This window comes from Drosophila serrata, unplaced genomic scaffold, assembly GCF_035046125.1.
Source record: "Drosophila serrata isolate PLE 108 unplaced genomic scaffold, ASM3504612v1 contig_249, whole genome shotgun sequence".
Lineage (NCBI taxonomy): Eukaryota > Metazoa > Arthropoda > Insecta > Diptera > Drosophilidae > Drosophila > Drosophila serrata.
In genome coordinates, this window is record NW_028257147.1 from 65,726 (window position 1) to 90,586 (window position 24,861).

Consider the following 24,861-nt stretch of genomic DNA (forward strand, 5'->3'; position numbering starts at 1 on the left):
CTTTAAGGCTGAAATGGGATAGAAAGTGGGAATTATGCATTCAATATAAAGTTATATTTTAAATAACCATTCTTAAGTGCTTAATAGATAAGGCACCAAAAACACATTATAATTTAAATATTCCCCTTTGTCATGTTCGGTGTCACCTTTCCTACATTTGCCAAGGTTGCTTCAACGTTTATCCCGAGCACTTCTTTCAAGGATTTCCCCTTTTGTTCACTTGGCTGCACTCGCAATTGCTAAATGCACCGCCTCCCCCGTTTTTCCTTTTCCATTTTCCAGCAATGCACACCCACCCACCCACAGCCACGCGAACAGGAAAAAGCAATTATTCCCAGACATTTAAATGAAAAATGGAAAACCCCCAACGATGGTATGTATGTACATACATATGTACTACAGGTTGAAGCACCCCTGCTACCACCCCGCGACAATTTCGCTTTTGTTTTGGTCATTAAATGTAGTCTTCAGTAGGGCACGCCAGGTCCTTCATATTCCTGCTGGAAGTGTGTCAGTGGGGTTTTTTTGTGATGTCTAAATGCAGCCAAGGGAATGAGTTGGGAAAAGCACACGCACAGGAAAAAAATAACTAAATGGTGTAGGGTGCTTAAATACTGATTTTTGATAAGAAACATAAATTAACGTCTTTTAAAATATTCAAGTGAGTATAGACTGTTTTAAATTGATCTGTAAGTGGAATTTATATTGTAAAAACTCAACACTTTTCTGAGAAAAATGAAACATTTTCAAAGCATAAATCATTATTTTCTAAATATAAATTTAATTTAATTATATTTCTTATTTAAAAGTTATTTTTCCCAGTGCCTCTTCGACTTGGACTACAAAATAAACGCGGGCTTTGGCTTTGTGAAATGGAAATGTGGAATGTTCATGAAATATTAATGATTGACCCCACACAGACACACACTCACTCACTCACTCAACCGAAAGGGATGGACAATGCAAAGAGCAACAATAATAACAACAATAATAACAACAATAATAACAACAATAATAACAACAACAACAGAATCAAGCCCTTTTCCACGCCCCTCAATGTCACCGCCCACAGCAAAGTGGGCCATCATCAGCAGTAGCACTGGGGAAAAAAACCAATAATTGTCGCAGATAATTGTCAGAAAGGCAATCTATGGGAGGGAATTCCAACCTCCACATGTGGCTTACCCTTATTACCTGAGAGTCTCGGGAGTGGGATTCATATTTTTGTTTTAGAACATCGAACTGAACAGATCTGCGACGATTGAGAGTCTGAGAGCAGCTCGGACTTTATAGAGCATTGCCTATTACTTATTCTTGATAATACGAGGTTGACAATATAATAAATATTGATATTGATAAGGATAATCGTTCTTGGAAAGTGACCTCTTAGACCCATCAAGATTATAGCACCCAAGCTCTGATGTGAAGTGGGAAAGAAAGCTATATACCGTGTATAGTAAGTGTTGAATTTATGAAGGTTTATGGAATTAACAAAAGCGGTTATGCTTCATAAAACGAAATTAGTATTTAACAAAATTTTAAAACTCATTAACAAAAATTATTCTACAACTTTGTTGAGAAAGGTGAATTAAAGTACATATATATGTACATATATCGTAAGTTCGGAGAGTAAATATGCGCAAATATAGAATTATTCAATGGAAGGACTATAAATCTAAGCCTTTTATAATTAAGTGCAAACGAACTTTAAATTAAAGGTGTAATTTTAAAGTACTTAAAATTAAAATAAACATTTGTAACGCATTATAGTTAAGTTTCTTTCCCAGTCATACCCTTTTTCCCTTTGGGGACACGATCACCACGATACCCTGGCGGCAGTTTCATCCACAATCCGTTGACAAGCAGCTGCGATGTCCAGGGACAGGACCAGCCGTAGGGACAACTGCTATCCGCCGGCAGCCACATGGTTTTAATAAGAGAATACTGTTGCTCCTGCTGCTGCGAGCGGAATAAAATTAAAACGCAAGTACACCGAGCACGGCAAGTGACGAACTGGAATTCATTATGATAATAGACTTTCTCGTCCGGAGGCGAATATTATTGATGACCCAAGCGGATGGCCATCGACCATTAGTCCGGCACTCGGTTCCCGAATAATAATCGACGACCTCCTCTCTGGCATCGCAATTCGGGTCGGCTTTTAGCCTAATTGGGCGTGAAGCGGCCATCCGGAATAAATGAGAGATCGCGATTGCTTGGGCCGAATGGAAGCGCTAATCGAAATGGGATCGCAATGCAAATCACGACCTGGAGCTGTCCCCTCCAAAAGGGAGGCAATGGTAATCGAAGAAGATTGGACCGCCACCCGATATACGCGGTACACTCGATATAATATATATATATATATATATATATATATATATCTAGTAAGACGTAAATGCAAAGTCGGGTTTGTGCGTTGTTGCAATTCAAGCGCATTGCGTATACGCCCAAGGGTACCAAGAGTCCATACCTTAAATCGACGCAATTGCACATTGAGTTTAATAAAATTGCAGAACAATGCAAGCGATGGGTGAGAATTTAATAACTTAGATCCAAGATCTTTAAAGTTTTCCGGAAAATTTAATACAAGAATAAAAAGTTCCAAAATAATTGGAGTGACGAAAAATACAATTCCCATTTGAAGGTATAAAGAAAATGAATACAACTGCTTAACAAATATTATTGCTTTTAAAAAAACAACTAAAGGGATAACAGGTATGAATATTCTAGGATTCATATCCTTAATAATAGTAAACAATTAAAATAATAATATTATTAAGAGACCAAAACATACTTTCAAAAACTCATAACTAAGCCAAAAATTCGTTAATTTTAATTCGGAAAGCTTTCTTGTGCTAGGTTTTATTAGGTTAACAAATCTGTCTACTCAATTTAACATTTTAAAAAATCAACATTTTTATAAATTTTTGAACAATTTTACGATAACCATTTAACCATAACCATTTAACGATTAACCACTTATCTTTTATTAGAAAAAATTTTCGACAAGACATGACTAGATCGACTTGGCTTTTGTGGCTGATTAAGAATATATATGATTTATGGGGTCAGAAATGACTCTTTCCCAGTTTTACAAGCTTGTGACTGATAATACCCAGCAGGAGTATAAATATAGCAACAAAATTTAAATTTGTAAAAACATCTTAATTAATTACTAATACCTCCCCAAGGGATTTTTTAGCACAGTTTATGTAGATTTATTTATTAAACATTAAATAATTTTTACAAAGCAACTCCCTAAGGGTTTTTACTTCACAGTTTATGGAGATTTATTTATTAAACATTAAACAGTCTTTAAAAAGCAACCAAGCTGTGTAAAAATATTGAAATGTATGTATATATTTTTTTGTTAAGCACTTGTAAAAAACATAAACACATTTAAACAGCATTCTCATCAGATGAAAAATAATGAACTTAAATTAAATTTTTTAGGAGGCATGTCAGGCAATAAAATGCTCACCGAAAATGCCCAGAATTATGCTGCCATATGTTGGCAACTGAAAAACGCGGGCTAACACAGACACGGACACAGACACACACACACCCCTGCACGAACGAGGGCACGCAAACAGTCACACACACAAAGTGAGTGTGTGTGTGTGTGTGATTGCAAGGGGATTCCCCCACGCACACACAATGCCACGACGGCCGCCTTTTGTTTTAATTACGAAACTTCGAGGACTGCAGCTATTTTAACGAGAAGGAGGCGTGACGGACCGCGTGCGACTTTCCAGCAAAAACTTTTTCATCTGTTGAAGCTGCCGCTGCTAAGGAATGCGTCGCAGTGACGCTGACATTGGCAGAGCAGCCAGCAGCGACGCCTGCGCCGACGCAGACGCCAAGAAAGAAAAACTGGCAAGGAAAAACAGGGAGGAAGGACGAAGGACGAAAAAGGGACAGTCAATAAAAAGGCGAGTGTGTAAGCGTCCCTTTAGAATGCCTCTGGGTGTGCGAGAGAGAGTGTGTGTGTGTGTGTCTGTTGTTGTTGTGCTTGGGAAAACAAGTGGTTGCCGTGGTGAGAAGCAAAACGGACACAAAAATAGAGCGAAAGGATTGAGCTGAAAAAAAAGGAAATGCGACTGCATGGCACCCTCTTTTTTAATAATGATTAAAAATGTGCCTCTTTTAAAATATTAACAAAAAATTTATGAATAAATATTAAAGTTGTGCTAAATAAATTAAAGAAGAGAGAAGGCATATTTATTTCCTTGTGAAATTAATAATTGTCATTAAAAGCAAGTGCTTATTAAGCCCTAAGGAATAGAAATCATTAACAAATATGGAAACAAAATTCTAGTAAATAAAAAGATCCCTTGGACTTACACCAGCTAAAATCATGAATTTATAAATTATATAAAACCTTTAAAGAAAATGAAAATGAGGTGGAAAATGGAACTAATACACCTGTTGCTTCAATTACTAGCATTTAGTATCATAAACAAAAATTATGAATATTATTTAGAAGCTGATTTCGTAGATCCCTTAGCCAGTATAGACTTCCACTCTTTAAATATTACAGGGTCTGGGTAGTAGTGCAGCCGCTCCCGTAACATTTGGTAGACATGTGACAGCTCCCACCCTTCTGAGCCTCCTTTGTGTCCTGGCCCAGAGTCCTGAAATGGACGGAAATGAAGCCGCCGCTCATAAGCAAACATGACAGCTCCCATGCTCCCATTAGCGTTAGTTCGAGTTGTTTGCCACTCGGTTTTTGTTATTTCTATTTTTTTCTTCTTTTCTTTCATTATTTTCCCATTTCTCCAGCTTTTCCTTTGCATTTCCCCAAACGGTTCGATGGCGAAGCGTGACAAATAATAACAACGCGGCTCGGGCAACCGGAATGATTGGAAAACTGCATCGAGAAATGGAGGTGATAGACCCTAGGAAACTTCTCGGGCCCAACGGAGTGAGAGTTGCTTAAATAGGGCTAAACCATCGACCGCAAAAACGAATTAAGTAAATTCAGTAAACAAGCAAATAACAAAAGGGACAACAACAAAATCTGGCTTCGCGGTTAAAGAACTAAATACACAGCAAAAAATGTCTCTATATATGTATAATAAATATTATATTTATCCTACATTATTGTAGAAATTGCTACTCTATAGTAATATAAGAAAGTATTATTATAAAACAATAAAATTCTAAAGAAATTTTATTAAGCGCACTTTTCTTTCTCTCTTTTGTTGGCTTTAAAAGAACATTTTCTGTTCTTCTGTTCTTCTGTTCTTTTATGGAAACTGCTATATTTAATATAATATTTTAACTCTGAGTAAGTTTAACATTAGATTTTAACTATATATAACTATATATGGAGCTTACGATTAGATTTTAACCTTTAAGTTCTTTTAACAAAATGAATTTACAAATGTAATTCCCTTCGCGCTCCCCTTTCTCCCGGTGCCAAGAGAGGGCAGCACAAAAAGGGAATTGAAATAAACAATGAGCAGCGGAATGGCAAAAAGCAAAAGAAAAAAGTGGAAAAAAAGCAACAATAAAATAGGCGACAAACAGCAACAACGGCAATCATAAAGGCAACGCAATCAAATGATAATAAAAAGCAGCGACGATTACGCCGGCTGAGGCGCCGGCCGAGACTGCGACAGTCAGCAGCGTCGGTGGCGGTGTCTTGTGGCTTCATTCCCCCCCCCCCCATTTACTTTGCATATACAATATATACACATACATACATAAATATATAAAAGGTGAAATGCGAAGAAAGACCGGGGCCAGAAGACCGTAGAAGACAGAAGAAGCTATAGCAATTCCCAATTCCACATTCAAATGCAAAACAAATTCAAGAAAAATCGAACAACAGCGAACAGATAGAAGGAAGCGAAAGAAAGAAAGAAAACCTGGTGTCATCGTATAAATACAAAACAAAAAACCACACAGACGAGGTGGCAATGCTAGGAACTATATCAAAAATAATGGATATCTATTTCACTACAGGTTAATTAAGGTGTATTCAAGGTATTCCCATAATTCTCGGACAAACACATATGAAGTGTCAAGCAAACATCCTAATCAAATTATTTGCCTATCTTATCTATTGGGGAAGCTCTAAAACTAAACAAACGGCCGGCATGGTGTTCTGTTTTGACAATGAACTTGCTAATGGATCCTAGAAAAACACAAAAATAAAATGTACTTCAAGCCCATTAACCATTAACCTTTAATGTAAAACAAAACAAAAAAAGATCAAGTATACGCCTGGTATGTAAGGTTAATAAAGTCTTCCCAACATGGTTAGCTAATGCTAAGGGATTTATTATCCAAAAAAAACTTTATGTAAAATCAAGACTTAGGTTTTGGTAAATTTAGTCTTTTTTCAAAAACAAATACCTTCTGGTTTAAACATCAACCTTTGGTAAGATCAAGTATACGCCTGGTATGCCGAATGGTATGCCTAACAAATGTAAGGAATCGATTAACCACAAAACTCTCTGTAAGAAAAAGACTACTATTATTATATAGAATTTTTTTTAAAAGCAAATACCTTTTTCCTAACAATTAACTTTTGATATAAAACAAAAAAAAAATTAAGTATACGCATGGTATGCCTAACTAAAGCTAAGATTGATTAACCACAAAACTCTTTGTAAATTCAAGACTTAGCTTTGGTATGATATATAATCTTTGTTAAAAACAAATACTTATTGTTTAATGTTTGTGTGCTTATCAAAATTATTTGCCAACCTTACCAGCAATTAGATGAATTCAAAACCAAACAAATGCAAAGTTTATTGTTATTTTATTTATCTAAATGAACGCAGCGATTATTTTGACAAATGTTTTGTTATTATTTTTATTTTGACGCGAAAAAATACAAAGTCGGGAGGTAGATTAATGGTGAAATTAGGCATGGTGTAAGTGGCATTTATGGCTTTCAAAATATTAACGTTCTTATTGCCTTGACACCGTCTGTAGATACATATGTAAATATATGGAACGCTATGTGGCCACGACAAAAATATTGATTGAAAATCAATAGGCTCGACTCGGCCGCTTGTCATTCATTCTCTATGATTGCCCGCCCGGAGGAGAACTCGGAATTCAAATGTTCGCCGCGATCCAACTGCCAACTGCCGGCAAACTCGCTTCAATCGCATATACATACATATGTATGTACATGCTTATGTGGAGTGTACTACATATATGTATATGTACATATGTATATTCATGCACAATCACAGAACTGTACATACATTTGTGTGTCAGTAGTTTTTTGATGTTCGTGCGTGTGGCGATGACAAGCTCGGCTTGATAATTTAAACACGTAGCCCCCTGGACTAGAGTCACCTCCCCCTCTTATGCACCCGCCCCCTCGATACACCGCCTGCCCCCCTGATACCCCCCTGCACCATCATACATGCCATAACGTATGGAGCAAAACAGACGTAAAAAGCGAAAAGAAAAAAAAACACACACACACACACTAAAATGTCAACACACTTTTATTGTTGTTGATGTAATACCCTGCATGGATAGGGGATTGGGGAGTATATCGACAACCACCCCCGCATTTTGTTTTTTTTTCTTTTTTTTTCAAGTTAAAAATAAATGTTAAAAATTATAGGGGTTGCTTCTATTAAAAGCCACTACTTCATTTCAAGTTTGAACTTTGGAAATATACATACATAGTATATGTAGGTTAGAGTTTTATGATGGCAATAAATATTTTCAATAAATAAAATTTACAAGTCTTTTAAATTATTTCTCACTTTTAAAATCATTGATTTTATTAGTAGCAATATATTCGGTATACTTTCAATCCTTTTCTTTAAGTAATTAAAAAGAAAGAATTGTTTCTTTTTAAAAATTTTTATACCCTTCCAGGGTATAATAATTTTAAAGGAAAAATGGGCATTTCCTACTTATAAACTATATTCATTATTGATTAGCATCATAAGCCGAACCGATCTATCCATGTCTGCATGAAAATTCGAAATTCAACTAAGGGGAATGTGCAGGCCTAACCCTTTTTAGTGTTCTTTTGCTGTCTGTGTGGCGCTTTTTGGGGCTGTCGCTGTAATCGACTTTGTTGCTGTTTTTGCTGTTGCTTTTGTTGCTATTGCTGTCGCTGCTGCTTGCCGCAAAACAAAAATGCCAAAGAAGAGAATAAAGTAGAGCACCCAAGTCGGCAGCGATGCCGGCAGCGACGCCAGCAGCATAAGCCGCACTCAGCGAAAATGTGGATGGGAAGGGGTGGGGCAGCGTATGCACTGAAGCAGCAAATAAACCACGTATTCATACACACACACACTCACTCGACACACTTACACGGATATTCAAAAACAAAACAGAAAAAAAGGCAGATAATGTGATCTTATTAGGCTTATATAGTGAAATATTTTTTTTTATATATAAAAAATATAATTTTTTTATATGTTAACTTTTGTTGGTTAGGTAATTAAAAAAACTTTTTTTTGAATTTTCCGTGAAGTAAAAAATGTTTATGGAAATATAGGTTAAATAGATTTAAACAATTTTATACTTATAACAAATTATATAAACTGATGAGAAACATTAGCAACAAAATTTAAAATTTAAAGTGAATAAATCACAAAAATATGCAGGGAAATCTTTTATATATATTGAAGTAAATTTCTATTAAAATTTAAACATTTGAATTTAAAAATCTCACTTGAAAATTATAATAAAATCATAATTTTATGGCTGTGTACGAACCTCAACAGTTTTTCAACATTTTGTTGCTATTTTCGCTGTTTTTGGTGTTGTCGCTGCTGCTGCTACTGTTGCACCCCTCCGATGCTGCCGCAGTCGCAGTCGCTGTTCACGTCGCTGTTGCTGCTCAGTTAAACGTTCTTTTCGCTGCCTCTGTTATTGTTTGTTTTTGTTGTGTATTTTTTTTCTCCTTGTTTCGCTTGATTATTTTGTTGTCTCGTTTTTGTTTTTTTTTTTATTATTTTTTCTCCCTCAGCTTGTAACTTGCAATATAATTTAATAGTAAGTGATGTGCCATTGGCTGTTGTTGTTTTCTCTTGTTGTAATTCACTTAATATTTGGCTACGCACACACAAACACAAACACACACACACACAGGCTCAGAGATGTACAGGGGACACAGCGAGAAAAGGGGTGGCACTTAATTTCTGAATTTTCAAGGCAACACGCGTCGTATACGCGATATCTGTAAATTATTTGCTTGCACTTTAGCTTGGCTCTCCAGCTGCACTTTTTTCTACACTTTACCATAGCATTAATATTATTATTTCCTTTATTATTATTAATATTTGAAATATTTTCCGTTATTTCACAAGCTATTTGCCACAGTTGGAACGTCAGCAAAGACACACATTTTAAACTTTGAAGCCGGCAGCATTGAATTCAGCGCTCTATTTCTTTTTCCCGAACTATCTTTTTCCAGCGACACACTTGTGTACAGGTGGCAAAAACGCGGCAGAGAACAAAAAAATTATACAATGTACTATAGCGAAACGTAGTGGTAGTAAATACAAAAGTTAATAACAACGCAACAACACAACAGAAAAAAACACGCCAGACAGAAACAGAATCGGAACGGAATGCGCCAGCGTACGCTTCTTCCGTGCACGTCCGCTCTCTTCGAAGAAACAGTTGCGATTGAGCGAACGGTAAAAACACACACGGCGTATGAGTGCTAATTGAGCTCAGCACGCGCCAGAGAGGCACAGAGACTGCGAGAGAAAGAGAGCGGGAAAGAGCGAAAGAAAGTGCCTGGCTGTCGTGCAAAAGGGAGATAGCTCTCACAGGTGGTTGGAGCGGGTGGGGGGCGGTGGGGTTCTTGCACTGGCATTAAATGGAAGTGGTATTGATAAACATTGCCCGTGTAAACGTTAAGAAGCCAACGCAATCGGAGGGGGTGATAATTGAACTCGCCAGCGTTCGTGTGCTATATTTACCGTTAAACTAAAACAGTCGATAGTGAGAAATTCTTTCACAGCTTTCAGCTGAGGTCTGGCAGCACTGTAGCTGGAAAATTCAAATAAAACAGTACTCAGAGCTGCCAGACTGCGTAAGTTTAACAGTTTCCGGTTTTAAATATTTATAAACAATTGCAAAGCTAAAAAGCCTTTTTAGATATATGATAAATATTACAAAATATTTATTTAACTTATATAAATATCTTTTTTAATTTGTAAATTGTTTGCAAATTTAATTCGTCTTCCAATCTCATCACCTTAGACTTCAGACAAAATTTAATTTAAAATTTAGCATAATGTTGACCCGAAAAAAATCGTTTTCCAAAGTTAAGAAAGGCTTCCTCACCCTTTACCTCTGTTGTTTACATTGCTTCAACGGAGTCCTTATCATTCTTAGTTTGTAATTGTTATGCATTCAACGAACTGCTTTCAATATGTATGTTTTGTATGACTCTGATAGGGATTATGGGATCTTCTTGTGAGGCTATCAGTGCATCCCCCACGGAGTGGTGGCAAACCAAGATCTGTGGGACATTTAATAAAAGGCAGCGTATGGTGGGCCTTACAATTAATTAAATTCCAAGCTGCAAGCCCTACAGTTCTTTTGTTTTAAAGTGTTGCAATAGTATTTTTCAGTGAGAAACATATTTGAATCATTACGGAAGTGGTAGTAAGATGAAAATGCGTCTCTCTATTTTCGTGGCCACGCTGCTGGTCCTTCAACTGTCGCCTACGCCTGCGAATTCAAAATGGTTTTCGAAAGTTGGCACAAAAATTGGGAATTCGCTGGGCAAGGGTGCCGGAAAGGTGGGCAAGGGTGCCGGAAAAGCGGCGCTTGCAGTGATCGCAGGGATGGCCGTTGAGGCCAGCGCTAGTGCCCTTATCGAGGAAGCAAATCATATAGACACGCCTCGTGAACCAACATTGAAGTCAGAGTCAAAAGAGGAGCTGTGGCTGGCAAAAGTCGAAGCTGGGATAGATAGCATTGAGCAGAGGAACAGTGTGGTGAGTGTTTAAAATAATCTTCGTCTGTATCACAAATTTACAAGGGTATCCCACTGAAGCATCACCACTTTGCGGACTACACCAGGGATTCGATTACAGAAAATATGGAGCAAAACATTCCAATTATGGCCAAGATGAAGGATATCCATGATGTCATGAATGACATCTCTTTGCGCTACCAGTGGATGCAGATTTACGGAGAGTCGAGGCTCTTCGAAAACTTTACTTTAATCAAATTTGCCGAGGACAGTCTTTCGGCAATCCATCAGATAGACAGGATTCATGCAACGCTCCTCGGAAGGGAGGAAAGAGCCCATGTAACGCCCAATAACCTTCTGTTTCAACTGCAAGCCAAATTAAAAGTAATTTATATTTATAAAGTACGAAAATTTGACGATACTTAACATGGTTAATGCCTCCTAGGGCTCATCATATCACGTCTGCAAATCGCAACAGTCTGCCCAGCAGTTTTTTTACCTGCTATTCAAGGACATCGCCATCACCGAATTGAAGGCCCACGCCATGATTGAGTTCTCCTGGCTGCTGCTCAAGCAATTTGAACAGGGAGAATTTACCGAGGAGAAGAGGGTGATACGGGAGGCCCTCAAGCGGAGGACAAGCCGCACTCTGAGGATGTTCAAGGACGTGATTAGCAGAGCAGATCGCACCGTTTGGCGATGCGATCCGACACACCACACGGCGGGACTCACCACCGAGGAGGTCACCCGCGTCCTACAAGGCTACATAGAGAACGAGGTGGATCTGCACGAGGATGGGAGATGTCGATACGAGTGCTCCCGCTACCATAACACCAGAACTCACGGATGCTACCACAATCAGTTCTGCTCCAAGCAGACAAAGTGTTCTGGTCGCGTGCACAACTGCCAGTATGTGGAATACAAGATGCAGGTGTGTCAGGCTCCTCAGGACTCCACCAGGCGATATGAGTTTGTCCATTATGAGAGCGGATATAGGTTTGGTCCTGGAGGTCAGTGCGCCAGATACCTAGACAAAGCAAGCGGCTGGCGTCGCTGGATATTCTGGAAATGCACCTACTGCATGTGTTTATGCGATGAGCAGGGCCCCAAATCCGATCGCTATTTTAACCTGCGACCCGTGAAAGCCGATGTGGAGCACAACAGAGTTGTGACTGGTCTTCGTTTCGTAAAGCGGAATCGTGTATTTCATCTACAAATCCAGGAAGGAGAGCTCCTACCCGAGGGAGCCATCAACCAGACCACTCTCCAGTGGAAGCCCGTGGACGATTACAGGATCACCGATAGGAATGTGCGACAGGGTATCGATTACAACATGCTGACCTACGACAGGCGCTCCATCGATCTGGATGAGCTGGAACCAAGGGAAACCAACTCGCTTATAACCGGGATAAGGTTTCGAATCATTGGAGATCATTTGCATCTGGAGGCTCAATACTCTCAGTTCGAGTTCCACAGCGGCAAGCTAATCGAGCCAACGAAGAAAAGTTATTGGGAGACAATGTCTAGTGATCAGGAAAGGTAAATTATCGATTCGGATTAACATTCTGACAAAAACTAATACCTTTCCGAGCTTGTTCTTTTCTCTAGAGAAAAATTGCCCCTGAGAGGCACCCATATGTCCACACGAACCACCGCCTCCTCGATTGTGTTCTCCAGCAGCATGCAGTACATCGATTTCACCCATACGGGCTTCGAGCAGGACGTCGCACAGACCACCGTGCCTTTTATCGACATCCAAGACGTGGTCTCAAATCCACCGGTGCCGCTGTCCGGCATAGGAATCTACTACAAGGGTCGCCAAGGCTACGGGGGCTTCCTTGGGCCCAAGATTGTAAACTTCGATTTTGCTTCGTACCTACAATGATCCAAAATTTAGTTCCAGGATGGCATGGAAAAGAATCTCGAAAGGAAGATTTGCTCTTTTAAATATAGATAAATCCGCCTGGAGATTGTTCAAATCAAATCAAAATTAAATAGGTTTAATATGTAACATTTGTATTATGTTGTTCCAACCACCAATTACATTATGGGAAAATCGAAATTCTGGCTGAAATCGTAGGTTATTAGTTTGGGAGCCACGTAGCCACCGTATCCCTTGCTGCCTCTGTAGTAAACTCCAATTCCGGAAAGAGGAACCGGAGGCTTGGAGACAACTGCTTGGATGTCAACAAGGGGCACAGTGGTCTGAGCGGCATCCTCTTGAAGACCCGAGTTTGTAAACTCCACATAATGGTCATTGCCGCTGGGATACGGCTCAGAGGAAGTGGAGGTTTTTGGGAACACTTTGGTGTTCTCCAGGACCACTTTCGTCCTAATAGAAATGGGGCTTTAATAGACAATATTCACCCCTTAGATGCTTGTAGTAACATTACCTGATTTTCTCGCTGTCTCCTGACAACCATTTGGTTGAATCAGTGAGCTGGCCGCTCTTAAAGTCAAACCTATTGAACTGTGCCTCCAGATTAAGATGGCCTCCAACCACTCGGAATCGCAATCCAGTCACCACAAAGTTACTGTGTTCTTTGATCTCAACTAGATCGATTGATCGATTCTCGTAGCTCAGCATGTGAAAGTCCACGTCCTTCTTAACGTTCTCATCTAAGATGCTGTAAGAGTCCAGGGGCTTCCATTGGAGAGTGGTCTCGTTGATCGTTCCATGTGCTAGGAGCTCCCCCTCCTGGATCTGGAGGTGGAATATGCGATTGTGCTTTAGAAATCGCAATCCAGTGACAACTCTGAAGGGAGCAGTGAGAAATATATGTATGTCAAGAGCGCAGCTCAAACTCACCTGTTCCGCAATATATCGGCTGTTACTGGTCGCAGGTTGAAGTATCGATCCGACTTGGTCCCCTCCTCATCACACAGGCAGAGGCAATAACTGCACTCGACGAACCAGCTCAGCCAGCTTTTAGCTTTGTCCATCTTCCGGCTGCACTCCTCAGGGCGTCCCATGTGGCCTCCGTCTTCACCCTGAATAAATTCGTACCGCCTGTGTGAGTTCGTCTCCGACTGGCATACCTGCAGGTCGGACTCCACAAACTGACAGTTGTGCAGGAAACCTTCACACCTCGGCTGCTGGGAGCAGATCTCATCCCCGTTGCATCCCTCGCTCCTCGCGGATTGGTAGTAGGCGCAGTCATGTCGACATGTCCCCTCCGCACTGAGATGCACCTCGTTCTCGATGTAGCCTTGGAGAAGCCGGGTGACCTCATCGTAGTTGACTCCGGCCTTGGGCTTCAAAGGATCGCAACGCCAGACAGTTTGATCAGCGCCACTCATTTGATCCTCGATCCTCTTCCGAGTCCGTTTCATCCTTTGCTCAAAGTCCTCCCGCACTGTTTCCTGCTCCACGGTGAACCCGGTTCTTCCAAATTGCCCGAGGAGTAGCCAGGACCACTCCAGCATGGCAAGGGACTTTAGTTCGGCGAGAGCAATGTCCACATACAAAGTGTATAGATACTGCTGTGGTGACTGCGGAGTCCTGCAAGTTCTATTTGGATATTTCTGTAAGCATAATTAAATATTCTAATTAGAGTTATGTTTCTAGCTGATTAACAGCTTAGTATTACCTGATAGCCTTCGGCAAGGGATCTCAGAAGATGCCTCCCTGCAAAAGGTAGATCCTCGCTTCCAAAGAAGAAAGCGTGCAACTTTTCCATCCTAATCTCCTTACGTTCGTTGGCAACGGTGTCTTCTGCGAAACGAATTAGCGTATCATTTTCAAACCTGCCCTTCTCAAAATGCCCAAGATAGTCGTATAAGTGCTCTATCCATCCTATGGTTCTATAAGATTCATCGAACTCCGAGCTAAAGTCAAAGCTTTCATCCATGTAGCCGTTTGGAAGGACGGCAAATGCAGCAATATTTCGATTCTATTGGAACCCTCCAGTACAGTTTCGGTTCTATTTATAAGACTGGGATTGAACTCACCGTGGCTCTGTTCAGCTGCTGCAACTCATCGATCCGTCTGATTATGTCACCCAATCGTTTATTCGTTTGAGTTAGCTTAAAAATCGGTTCTTCAGACCTTTCCGAAGAGGCTTTGCAGAAGAAAGTCTTCTGAAAGGCCAAGAAAGAGACCAGTAAAAGGAAATGTTCTCCCTTCATGGCGAACTTTTTCTTTTAAATTTATTTCTTCTCTGTTCTGATGCTCAAAACTTAATGAATATAATTTAATTATTTTGGGCTGATTTTTGAGTAAAGCTGCGCACTTATCAGTGTTTTCGCAGGCTTATTAAAATAAACTAATTAAATGAGAAAATACATGTGTGTATAGACATTCATCTTACACTTATTTTTATATGTTTGCAGAGTACTATAATTTTAGTCAGAAGCTTGAAACCCAGTGAAGGAGTCATTTTCGACCCTATAAATCATATATATTTTCGATCAGGATCAACAGCCGAGTCAATCTTGCTGTCCAGCAAAAATGTATTTTTTTCAAAAAATTAAAATTTTTTATCGTTAAAATTTTCAAAAATGGATAAAAAAAATTTCATTTTGTACAATTTTAATAGAGTACGAAGATTTTTTAACCCTATAAAAACTAAGAAAGAACAGCTCTCCGAATACAAATTAATACATTTTTGGCTTAGTTATGATCGATCGTAAGGGTATACAATCTGTGGTCTCCCGAACTTGGCTTCATTCTTGTTTTTAGTATTTTTTAAGCATGTCGCGCTTAAAGATTATAAGAGGAAATATATGTACTATCACTAAGCAAAAAATTTAGTGGTACTATGTAGATTTTATAATAGAAGTGAAAAAATTGAATGTAGCGATAAACAAAGCACTCCAAAAAATTATTTGACTTTAAGACTTTGTGATTGCAAAAAACATAGTTTATGATTCAAGCTAATCCTAATAATTAATAGGAATTATAAAAAATAACAATCAATGAAATGTTACTATAAGAGAGCTAAACAAACCATTTGATTTAAGTTATTTGATACGTTTTACCTAAGGTCTCAGTATATAAAGTATCAGGATCTAGTGGCATCGGTATGGAAAGAATTTTCCCACATATGCTAATTAATATTAATCAATACATATATATTCAAACTATCATTTTGGGCAGAAGAATCTAGAATCATAGTTTAAAAAAAAACAATAACCTGCAAGTTTTCTCAGAATCGCCACAATATCTCTATGGGTCCTAAGAAAACAATGCCTCTGATTAGAATATGAGTTTGCAAAAAGATTTGATTTTACTATATATTTTGTTGGTTTATATTTTTGTCACTCTCAAAAAGCGCTCTCAAAGGCCGCTCTCATTAAAAAGGGAAACCAGATTAGAAAATAATTTAGTTAGGTTCTTAGCGTTAAGGAAAACACATCGTTCCGACATCTTATCGCTAAACAAAGGGACATCACCTTTATCCCTGTGAAAATGGAAGTCCCATTTCTTCTGGCTTTGCTGTTGGTCATCGGAAAATCTATCAATGGTGCTCTTAATGGTCCTGCTGCAATTCGTGCTGGCCTTGATGGTGCCATTGAGTGGGCACAATCCAATAAATTCATAGATTACGTGCCAGACGAGAATATTCCAATTGTTCAGGAACCCAAGTCAATGGTTGAGCCTTGGTTGGTGGAAATCCGAAGCCGGATCGAAGGAATAGATGACACGATGAGGGAGCAGGTAAGCTATAAGGATTCTTTTGTTGCCTATGCACCTCGAAAGATATCCCTCTCTAGCATCAGCATTTTGCGGACTTCATAATAGATTCGGTCGCAGACTATATAGAAACGAATAGTCCCACAATAGCGAAGATGCAAGATATTCAAAAAATAATGAACAGGATTAGTTTTCGCTACCAAAGGATGAAGACATATCAAAATAGGACGGCCTTTGAAAAGACAACCCTTTCCAGCTTTGCTGAGGAAACGCTCTCGATAATCCATGACAGTCTTGATGAACTTCACACCACGCTCTTGGGAACCGAGGACAAGCCCCATCTAACCCCCAACAATCTTTTGGTCGAATTGGAAACCAGATTAAAGGTTGTATTAACTAACATACATTTGTATCCCTGTAATACCTTATAAATGATTTGTAGGTTTCATCCGGTCACATGTGCAGAACGCGGCAGTCCTCCCATTTGTTTTTTTATCAGCTGCTCGAGAACATCGCACTCACCGAATTTAAAGCCCTCGCCTTGGCTCATTTCTCCTGGACTTTGCTCAAAGAAGACGGTGAATTCACCGAAGAGAAGACACTAATGCGACAAGAATACGATCGCAGGACAAACCGCACTCTGAGGATGTTCAAGGACGTGATAAGCAGATCAGATCGCACTGTTTGGCGATGCGATCCGGCACACCACACGGCAGGAGTCACCTACGAGGAGGTCACCCGCCTCCTACAAGGCTACATCGAGAACGAGGTGGATCTGAATCCAGATGGGAGGTGTCGGTATGACTGCGCCCACTTCGATTACACCAGCAATTATGGATGCTACGATAATGAGTTCTGCTCCAAGCAGCCGGCGTGTTTTGGTCACGTGCACCACTGCAAGTTTGTGGAATCACAGATGCAGGTTTGCCTGGCAGACTGGAGCTCCAGCAGGCGCTACGAGTTCGTCCATTATAAAAGCGGACATAGGTTCGGACAGTGGGTTGAGTGCGGCAGGCAAACAGAAAGGGCGAAAAGCTGGGGTCGCTGGATATTCTGGAAATGCAGCTACTGCATGTGCCTGTGCGATGAGCAGGGTCCCAAATCCGATCGCTATTTTTACCTGCGACCCGTGAGAGCCGATGTGGAGCACAACAGAGTTGTGACTGGTCTTCGTTTCGTAAAGCGGAATCGCATATTTCATCTCCAGATCCAGGAGGGAGAGCTTTTGCCCAGAGGAGCCATCAATCAGACCACTCTCCAGTGGAAGCCCGTGGACGAGTACAGCATCACTGATAAGAATGTGCGGCAGGGTGTCGATTACCACACGCTGACCAACGACCGACGATCCATCGATCTGAATGAGTTGGAAGCACCTACCAACAGCTCCCTTATCACCGGACTGAGATTTCAGAACGTTGGAGGCCATCTCCATCTGGAGGCTCAGTATACCGAATTCGATTTCCTGAGGGGCAAACTTATTGAACCAATGGAGCAGAGCTTTTGGGAGACTGATGGCAATCAGGGAAGGTAAATCCAATCTACAAGTTTAATTAATTAATTGTTCTGAATTACTCATAAAATTAACGACTATTCTGTCTTTAAGCGAAAAACTGACCCTAGGAGAGACCCATGTGCCCACGTTAACTACCTCTTCGGTGCCTTTCCCAAAGACCTACCAGCATATTGATTTCACCCACACTGGATTCGAGCAGGATGCTGCCCAGACCACAGTGCCCTTTATTGACATCCAGGATGTTGTCACAAATCCACCGGTGCCGCTGTCCGGTATTGGCATCTACTACAAAAGACGTCCCGGTTTTGGAGGTTTCCTTGGACCCAAGATTGTCAACTTCGATTTTGCCACATATCTCTCATGACCTAGTACGTACTTCCGGAAGATTTGAGTTTAGAGAAAAGTAATGTGTTCAAAACAGTACTTCATAGATTTTTACCTCAAATTTTAAATGAAATTATAATGGATTTTGGCATTTGAAATAATACATAATACTCAAATTTTTCTACTAAAAGTATTTTATATACATTAGCATAGACTTGTTTTTAAGCGATTCGAATTGGATTTTTTTGTGGCTAAATTTGCAATTTTCAGTCTTTATTCAAAAAGCGCGCCTTCCGGCCGCCCGACGACACCAGAAATCGACAGAAGTATCGATCTATCGATAGAAGCTACAGGACAGCGAACGGACAAGTTGGCATCCTTGTCGCTGTTTGTTGTTTTTGCCGCTGCCGCCGCTGTTGTTGTCGTTTTGAATGAATATCAATATCAGTCACAAAATCTAAACAATTTAGATCTAGTCCCCGAGTCGAAAACTGTCTACAAATTCTCGGTTTATTTATACAATTCAACAAAATTCGTTGTGCGCATGCAAAAAGAAATCAAAAATAACAAGGTGAGTCCAGCTTCACGCACACACACACACTCACACACACTAGTGCGCGCACATGCAGACGCACACGGACGCAGCAAAAGCCGGCTCTGAAGGAGAGAGTGAAATAGCGACAAGGGTCGCAATTTTTTCGCGCCCTCTTGATTTTTGAATTTGAGCGAAGGCGAAAGTCTTTTCTTTTATATATTTATTTTGTTGGCACGCTTTGCATTTATATTGTTATTGATCGATCGGCAATCGATCGCGTCCGCCGATCGATGATCGAGAGTGTGCCCCGCATTCTGGGCGATGCTGCGTTTTTCGCTTTTTTATTCTTTTTTCGCGTCTCGTTGGATGATCTTGGTGCCGTGCCATGAATCTTCGAAAATAGCCAGCCATTGACACGCCTCGCACACACACACACACACACACGCGGACTACGTCGTCGTCGTGGTGAAGTAATCCTGAGCAATCTGAACAATCGGCACCTGCAGTGGCCCAAAAACAAAAAGCGACCACCTTGAACCCATTCGGCAGACCCACTCCACTTAGCGCGGAAAACCCCCATTACGTTCCATTCCGATCCCTAAAGTAACCCGAAAAGTGCCACAAAGATCTGGGAAATCAGTTTCAAAAAACTCCAGAAGTAAATAAAGTCTTCAAAAATAAAAAATAAAATAAAATATGGAAAGGTGTTTATAAATTTAAAATTATATAAAACACATTCATGAAAAAAGTTTTCATTTAAATCATTTAAAAATTGAATAACTCAGAAAGAAAGAAAAATAACCTTCAGGAAATAAAATCCTAATAATAAACATAAATGGAAAATACAAATACCAACTATATCAAAAACAAATAGAGTTAAAAAATACTACAAACAATTGGAAGTATAAATAAATGATAAAATTAAAATACCAAATATAAATATTAAAGTATTATTTATAAACAAATGTGACCAAGAATTAAATACTTAATTAATATGTTTTCAAGGAATCCTACTAAAGCAATCAACATAAAAGATAGCAAATAAAACTCGTAATATTGAATAAACTAACCGCATAAAAGACCTTCTATCAATTTTAATTTAAAACATTTACAAATTATATGCACATTCTCACAAACTTAATTCTTTCATTGAGAAAGAAGGCTGGCAAACGTCCACCATTTGAAAAGCAACAATGATAAGAATGAAAACAAAGGACTTTAAATAGAGCTGATTACAAAATAAACTGAATAAAATTCAAATTAGATAAAGACAATTAAATATATATCACAATATATCGAAACATTTGTATCAATTCACATATTCTACAATAATATATATTTATAATTCTCTTCCCCTTTTCAGTTATTTAAATTACCTGTAACTTCAGTATGGCTCAAATGACCGAGAAGAGGACGACGTCGGCCCGATCGGGGACAGCTGCCAAGGAGAACCACAGCTTGACGGGGCGAAATCTTCGCCATCAGCAAAATGGACAGCAGCGCAATGGCGGCGGCAAGGGCATCGAGATTCTGGACTTTCACGAATCCTGGCTGGAAGAGGTTGAGCTCTACAAGGACAAGATGGTCATGGCCAAGAAACTGGCCCATCACAACCACGTACCCACCGCTGGCCATCCCTTCAGTCCGCACCTCTCGGCACCAAACCGAAATCAAAGCCGGATTTCCACCGGCACTCCGCCGCATCGTAGCGCCGCCGGTGGAGGATCACATTTGGCCACTTCCGCTGGCTCTGGCGCTGCTGCTGCCGCGGCCGCCGCTGCAGCCAATGCCACAGCCCGATCCCCGCCCTCAGCCGCCCAAAAGCCCAGATCACCGCCATCGCCGCGTAAACGCCTTACGCCGGAGAAAGTAGTCAGAAGTAGCGTCTCATATGCCGGAGATTCATCGAAGGTCACGCCGACATCGCAGCGCATCGGCATTCGGGGAATCCCGTCTCCAGCCACCAGTACCAGTCCAAAGAACACGTCCGCAGCCGGCACACCCAACAGTATACTCCAATCGGAGTCGTACAAGAAAGTCCAGGTGAGTGTGGAGAAGCTATAAACTATATGTTATCTGTTTGGATCGGGCACTACATTTGAGATATTTGTGAGTAGGAAAGATTAGCTAGCATTCTTTGTTTTCTATCAATAATCTCTGATCTATGAATATATAATAAGGATATGTTGCTAGAATTACGAAATTATTAATTTAACTCTAAAAAGGTCTATTATTTAGGCATATAGTAACAAATTTAATTCTGTGCTCTAAGCAATGTAATAGATCCTATTAAATCCTTTACTGGCTTTCGAATAAAATTATAATATAATGGTATAATGAATACCTCACAATTTACTAATTTCTTTTTGTTATATTCCTAATTTTCCCCGCCTCTGCTATTTATCTGAATAAACTTTGCTTTATCAATTATATATTAACCTCATTTATAGTCAGCAAGCAATTTCTCCATTAATTCATTTTAAACTTAAATAAAATGTAGAGTAAAGAAGTTTTAATACTGTATAGATTTTTCTCTTTTTTCTCTTTTACATATGTGAGATATATCAATATTCCCTTTGATATTTTGGGTCAGCTTAAATATATGTTTCGAATATATGTTATTTAATGTTATTCTGAACTTCGATATATCAAAGATATATTTTTAATATGATCTTAAGAACGATGGGTATACATATCATATTCTTCCCTTCGATATACATCCCTAATTGGACTGCATTATCAATGACTTAAATAAATCAGTTCATTTTATTCCTGTTAATTGCTAACATATATCATGTCTGTTTTCCCATATTCCCCCCACTGCGTGCTCCTTGTCCGTTTCCGTTTCCGCTTTTGCTTTAACTAACCGCCCAGATGCTATTGAAGCGCGCCCGAGACGATGCCTGCGTCAAGGGATCAACCATCAATGGACGTACCAAGCGATCCAGCCTAAGTCCACATGCCCTGTCCAAGACGGCACCGTCGAGCGTATCCTGCTCAAGCACGCAAACGTTAAAGGCATCACCACCCAGCAAGATTGTGGTTAACACCTTCCATGGAAGCAGCATTCTAAATACCCAGCAGGAGGAGAAGAGCAAGCTGCTCACGCAAAATGGGCTGACCAAGTCGGCGGCCACCGCCCTAGAGACGAGCCTGTATGCCTCGTTGTACACCCAACCGCCTCACATTCAGCAGGTCCATCATCACTTGGCCAATCAGCGAATTCCGGGAGGCGAGCATAGCGCTACATATGTGGGAGTGTCCTTGAACAAAGGAGCAATCCATGATCATCATGATCGGAAGCACGAAGACGATCCATGTGCAGGTGAGCAAGTTTGCTATTTCCTAAAGGATATTTCTGTATGCATATGTTTCTAATTCCTAGCTATCGATGACATTAACAACTACGATGACTCCGACTCGGAGGAGGAGTATGTGGGCACGCCATTCTTCCTTGAGGAGGATAGCACAGAGTCCCACCAGAGCCGGCATACACGTCTACTGCCAGCGAAAACACATTCGAAGGAATCGGTGGCCACCACGGATTCGGAGGCATCCGTTTATTTCCGCCCGGAAACGATCCTCTCGCCCAGTCTGTTCCCGAACGTTCCGCCCTACCTCAACTTCACCTCGCACGCCGACAAGGGTCCCCCCATGCCGGCAGCTTTGCATCGAGTTCTTAAATGGAAGCTAAGTCCCGTCATGCCAAAGATAGTTAAGCGAGTAGTTCTGAACTCAGGCTTTCGTATCATTAAGAGTGAGTTTTCTGTGGCACCTAATCTTTGATATGTGATCTTTAATCTGTGATACCTTGGCAGATACCACCGACTGGATGGCCGTGTGGGAGAAGCACATGAAGAGCCCTGGATTTAGGACTATTAGGTCGCACCAAAAGTACAACCACATACCCGGATCGTTCCGTATTGGACGCAAGGACACCATGTGGCGTAGCATCTACAATAACATGAAGAAATTCGGCAAGAAAGAGTTTGGTTTTATGCAAAGGTAAGTATCCAATTATATAATAATTTGGCTTTACCATACTTTTGCTTTACTAGATCCTATATAATGCCTGATGACCTGGAGAATCTGAGACAGGTTTGGCCTAAGAACGCTTCCAAGCTCACCAAGTGGATTGTTAAGCCGCCTGCCAGTGCCCGAGGAACTGGCATTCGGATAGTGAACAAGTGGAGCCAGTTTCCGAAGGATCGCCCGCTGGTGGTGCAAAAGTGAGTGTCGAAATCCCTGCAATTAATCTGTATTCTTATGAGAAACTTAACCCATTTGCAGATACATTGAGCGACCCTTGCTGATCAACGATAACAAGTTCGATATGCGGCTCTACGTAGTGTTGACCTCCATCAACCCGCTGCGCATCTACATGTTCAAGGATGGACTGGCGAGATTCGCGTCCGTCAAGTACAGCTCGGAGCTGAGCAACTTAGACGAGCGCTGCATGCACCTGACCAACTACAGCATCAACAAATTCTCGCAGAATTATGCCAAGAACGAGGACTTTAATGCCTGTCAAGGTCACAAGTGGACCTTGCAATCCCTCTGGTCCTGCCTGGAGAATCGTGGCGTGAATACCAAACGCCTGTGGGCCACGCTGCGGAATCTGGTTATCAAGGGAATCGTGAGCGGAGAGTCAGGACTGAATCGCATGTACCGCCAGAATGTAAACTTTCGCTACAACTGCTTCGAACTCTTCGGCTTCGATGTGCTGCTGGACGAGAATCTGGTCCCGTGGTTGTTGGAGATCAATATATCGCCCTCGCTGCACTCCGAACTGCCGCTAGATCTTCATGTAAAGGGTCCCCTCATTCAGGCTGTGCTTAACACGGCTCTGTATCAGGTGCCGCCGAAGCTAAATGAACACCAACAGAACGAGATTCTACAGGAGTTAAATCTGAGCGGGCCGCTGTGCCATGACAAGCGCATCTTCACCACCTGCCTGACGGCGGAGGAGGTACGCAAACACAATCAGTATACCAATCGCAGCATCGAGTTCCGGGAGGAGTATGTGGATACCATACTGGACAACCTGCTGCCGGACGATGTGCGGTGTCTGATTGTGGCCGAGGACGAGCTGGCCCGGTGCCAGCCTCTGGAGCGAATCTTCCCCACCGCTGACACACATATATACCTGAGGTACATCGAGAACGCGCGCTACTACAACCGCCTGCTGGACGCCTGGGAAACAAAGTACGCCAAGAAGAGGGATGTGGGCATTGCCCTGCTGTCGCGTTTCTGCCGGGACAAGTACCATCTGCAGGTGTCCGATGCGGCAATGGAGAAGGTGAATGATCATTTTGTCTCACATTTTTATCGATTTTTCTGCAGTCCCTTTTCAAGTCATATTTCTATCTTATCTAGGAACCAAATGTTGCACTAACCGAGATCGATATGCTGCATGTGCGAAAGGATGAGGTCCTGGATGGTAGCCCCACGCTGGCCATGCTCAAGCCCACCCAAGTGGATAGCTGCGATACGGCGGCGGCGCCCAGTGCGAACACAAGCATCGAAACTAGGGCGTGAAGCTACCCAGACCAAGACTGACAGCATCCGCATGCACTCGGACTATTCAAGCAGCAAATTTAGATTATCGCCACTGGTATTTCCATTTCCCTTTTCCCATCCGACAGGAAACTACGCCTCCGCCTCCTCCCTTTCGAAGATTCACCCCAAAGTTGTCTTTACCAAATAAATTTACTAAAATCCGATCGTGTTTATCTCTCTAACCGTACAGAGAAAGGAAGTTATCCTTGGCAAGGTCCTTAGTTCGAGTGTCTAACGGGTACTTCATATATATTTCGATGATCCTACTGCCAAGTGGACCGTGTCTTGGTTTTTTATGCAATTATATTTTAGAAAATTGTAAAGTGAATAAAAAAAATACACCATTGACTGGTTTTATAATTATA

The 24,861-nt window shown here is 40.9% G+C and overlaps 4 protein-coding genes across 4 annotated transcripts; 3 read left to right on the forward strand and 1 right to left on the reverse strand.

The window, feature by feature from the left end:
- The first annotated feature begins 10,489 nt into the window (after nt 1-10,489).
- Nucleotides 10,490-12,990, forward strand: LOC147643652 (uncharacterized). The gene is made up of 4 exons (XM_086832330.1): nt 10,490-10,952; nt 11,012-11,314; nt 11,376-12,469; nt 12,539-12,990. The coding sequence occupies exons 1-4, from the start codon at nt 10,623-10,625 to the stop codon at nt 12,813-12,815; spliced, it is 2,004 nt and encodes a 667-aa protein (XP_086688456.1). The 5' UTR covers nt 10,490-10,622; the 3' UTR covers nt 12,816-12,990.
- LOC110187573 (uncharacterized) lies at nt 12,926-14,440 on the reverse strand (the record flags this gene model as incomplete). Its single annotated transcript, XM_020956959.2, has 3 exons — nt 12,926-13,262; nt 13,324-13,686; nt 13,740-14,440. Coding segments are annotated over 3 exons (1,356 nt in total), but the record flags the coding sequence as incomplete, so codon positions are not given.
- Nucleotides 14,441-16,984: 2,544 nt separating this feature from the next.
- LOC147643653 (uncharacterized) lies at nt 16,985-18,560 on the forward strand. Its single transcript, XM_086832340.1, has 2 exons — nt 16,985-18,092; nt 18,169-18,560. Exons 1-2 carry the CDS (start codon nt 17,023-17,025, stop codon nt 18,440-18,442), a joined length of 1,344 nt encoding a protein of 447 aa, XP_086688466.1. The 5' UTR covers nt 16,985-17,022; the 3' UTR covers nt 18,443-18,560.
- Nucleotides 18,474-24,660, forward strand: TTLL4B (Tubulin tyrosine ligase-like 4B). The gene is made up of 8 exons (XM_086832338.1): nt 18,474-18,973; nt 20,301-20,980; nt 21,812-22,262; nt 22,323-22,694; nt 22,756-22,942; nt 22,996-23,166; nt 23,228-24,236; nt 24,314-24,660. Exons 2-8 carry the CDS (start codon nt 20,327-20,329, stop codon nt 24,473-24,475), a joined length of 3,006 nt encoding a protein of 1,001 aa, XP_086688464.1. The 5' UTR covers nt 18,474-18,973; nt 20,301-20,326; the 3' UTR covers nt 24,476-24,660.
- The last annotated feature ends 201 nt before the right edge of the window (nt 24,661-24,861 follow it).

Bases quoted from the DNA above. Each gene is read 5' to 3' on its own strand.
- LOC147643652 (XM_086832330.1), top strand. From the start codon at position 10,623: ATGAAAATGCGTCTCTCTATTTTCGTGGCCACGCTGCTGGTCCTTCAA. The intron at 11,315-11,375 runs GTAATTTATATT...AATGCCTCCTAG, and splicing joins AACTGCAAGCCAAATTAAAA to GGCTCATCATATCACGTCTG. The intron at 12,470-12,538 runs GTAAATTATCGA...TCTTTTCTCTAG, and splicing joins ATGTCTAGTGATCAGGAAAG to AGAAAAATTGCCCCTGAGAG.
- LOC147643653 (XM_086832340.1), top strand. From the start codon at position 17,023: ATGTGCAGAACGCGGCAGTCCTCCCATTTGTTTTTTTATCAGCTGCTC. The intron at 18,093-18,168 runs GTAAATCCAATC...TCTGTCTTTAAG, and splicing joins ACTGATGGCAATCAGGGAAG to CGAAAAACTGACCCTAGGAG.
- TTLL4B (XM_086832338.1), top strand. From the start codon at position 20,327: ATGGCTCAAATGACCGAGAAGAGGACGACGTCGGCCCGATCGGGGACA. The intron at 20,981-21,811 runs GTGAGTGTGGAG...CTAACCGCCCAG, and splicing joins AGTCGTACAAGAAAGTCCAG to ATGCTATTGAAGCGCGCCCG. The intron at 22,943-22,995 runs GTAAGTATCCAA...TTGCTTTACTAG, and splicing joins GAGTTTGGTTTTATGCAAAG to ATCCTATATAATGCCTGATG.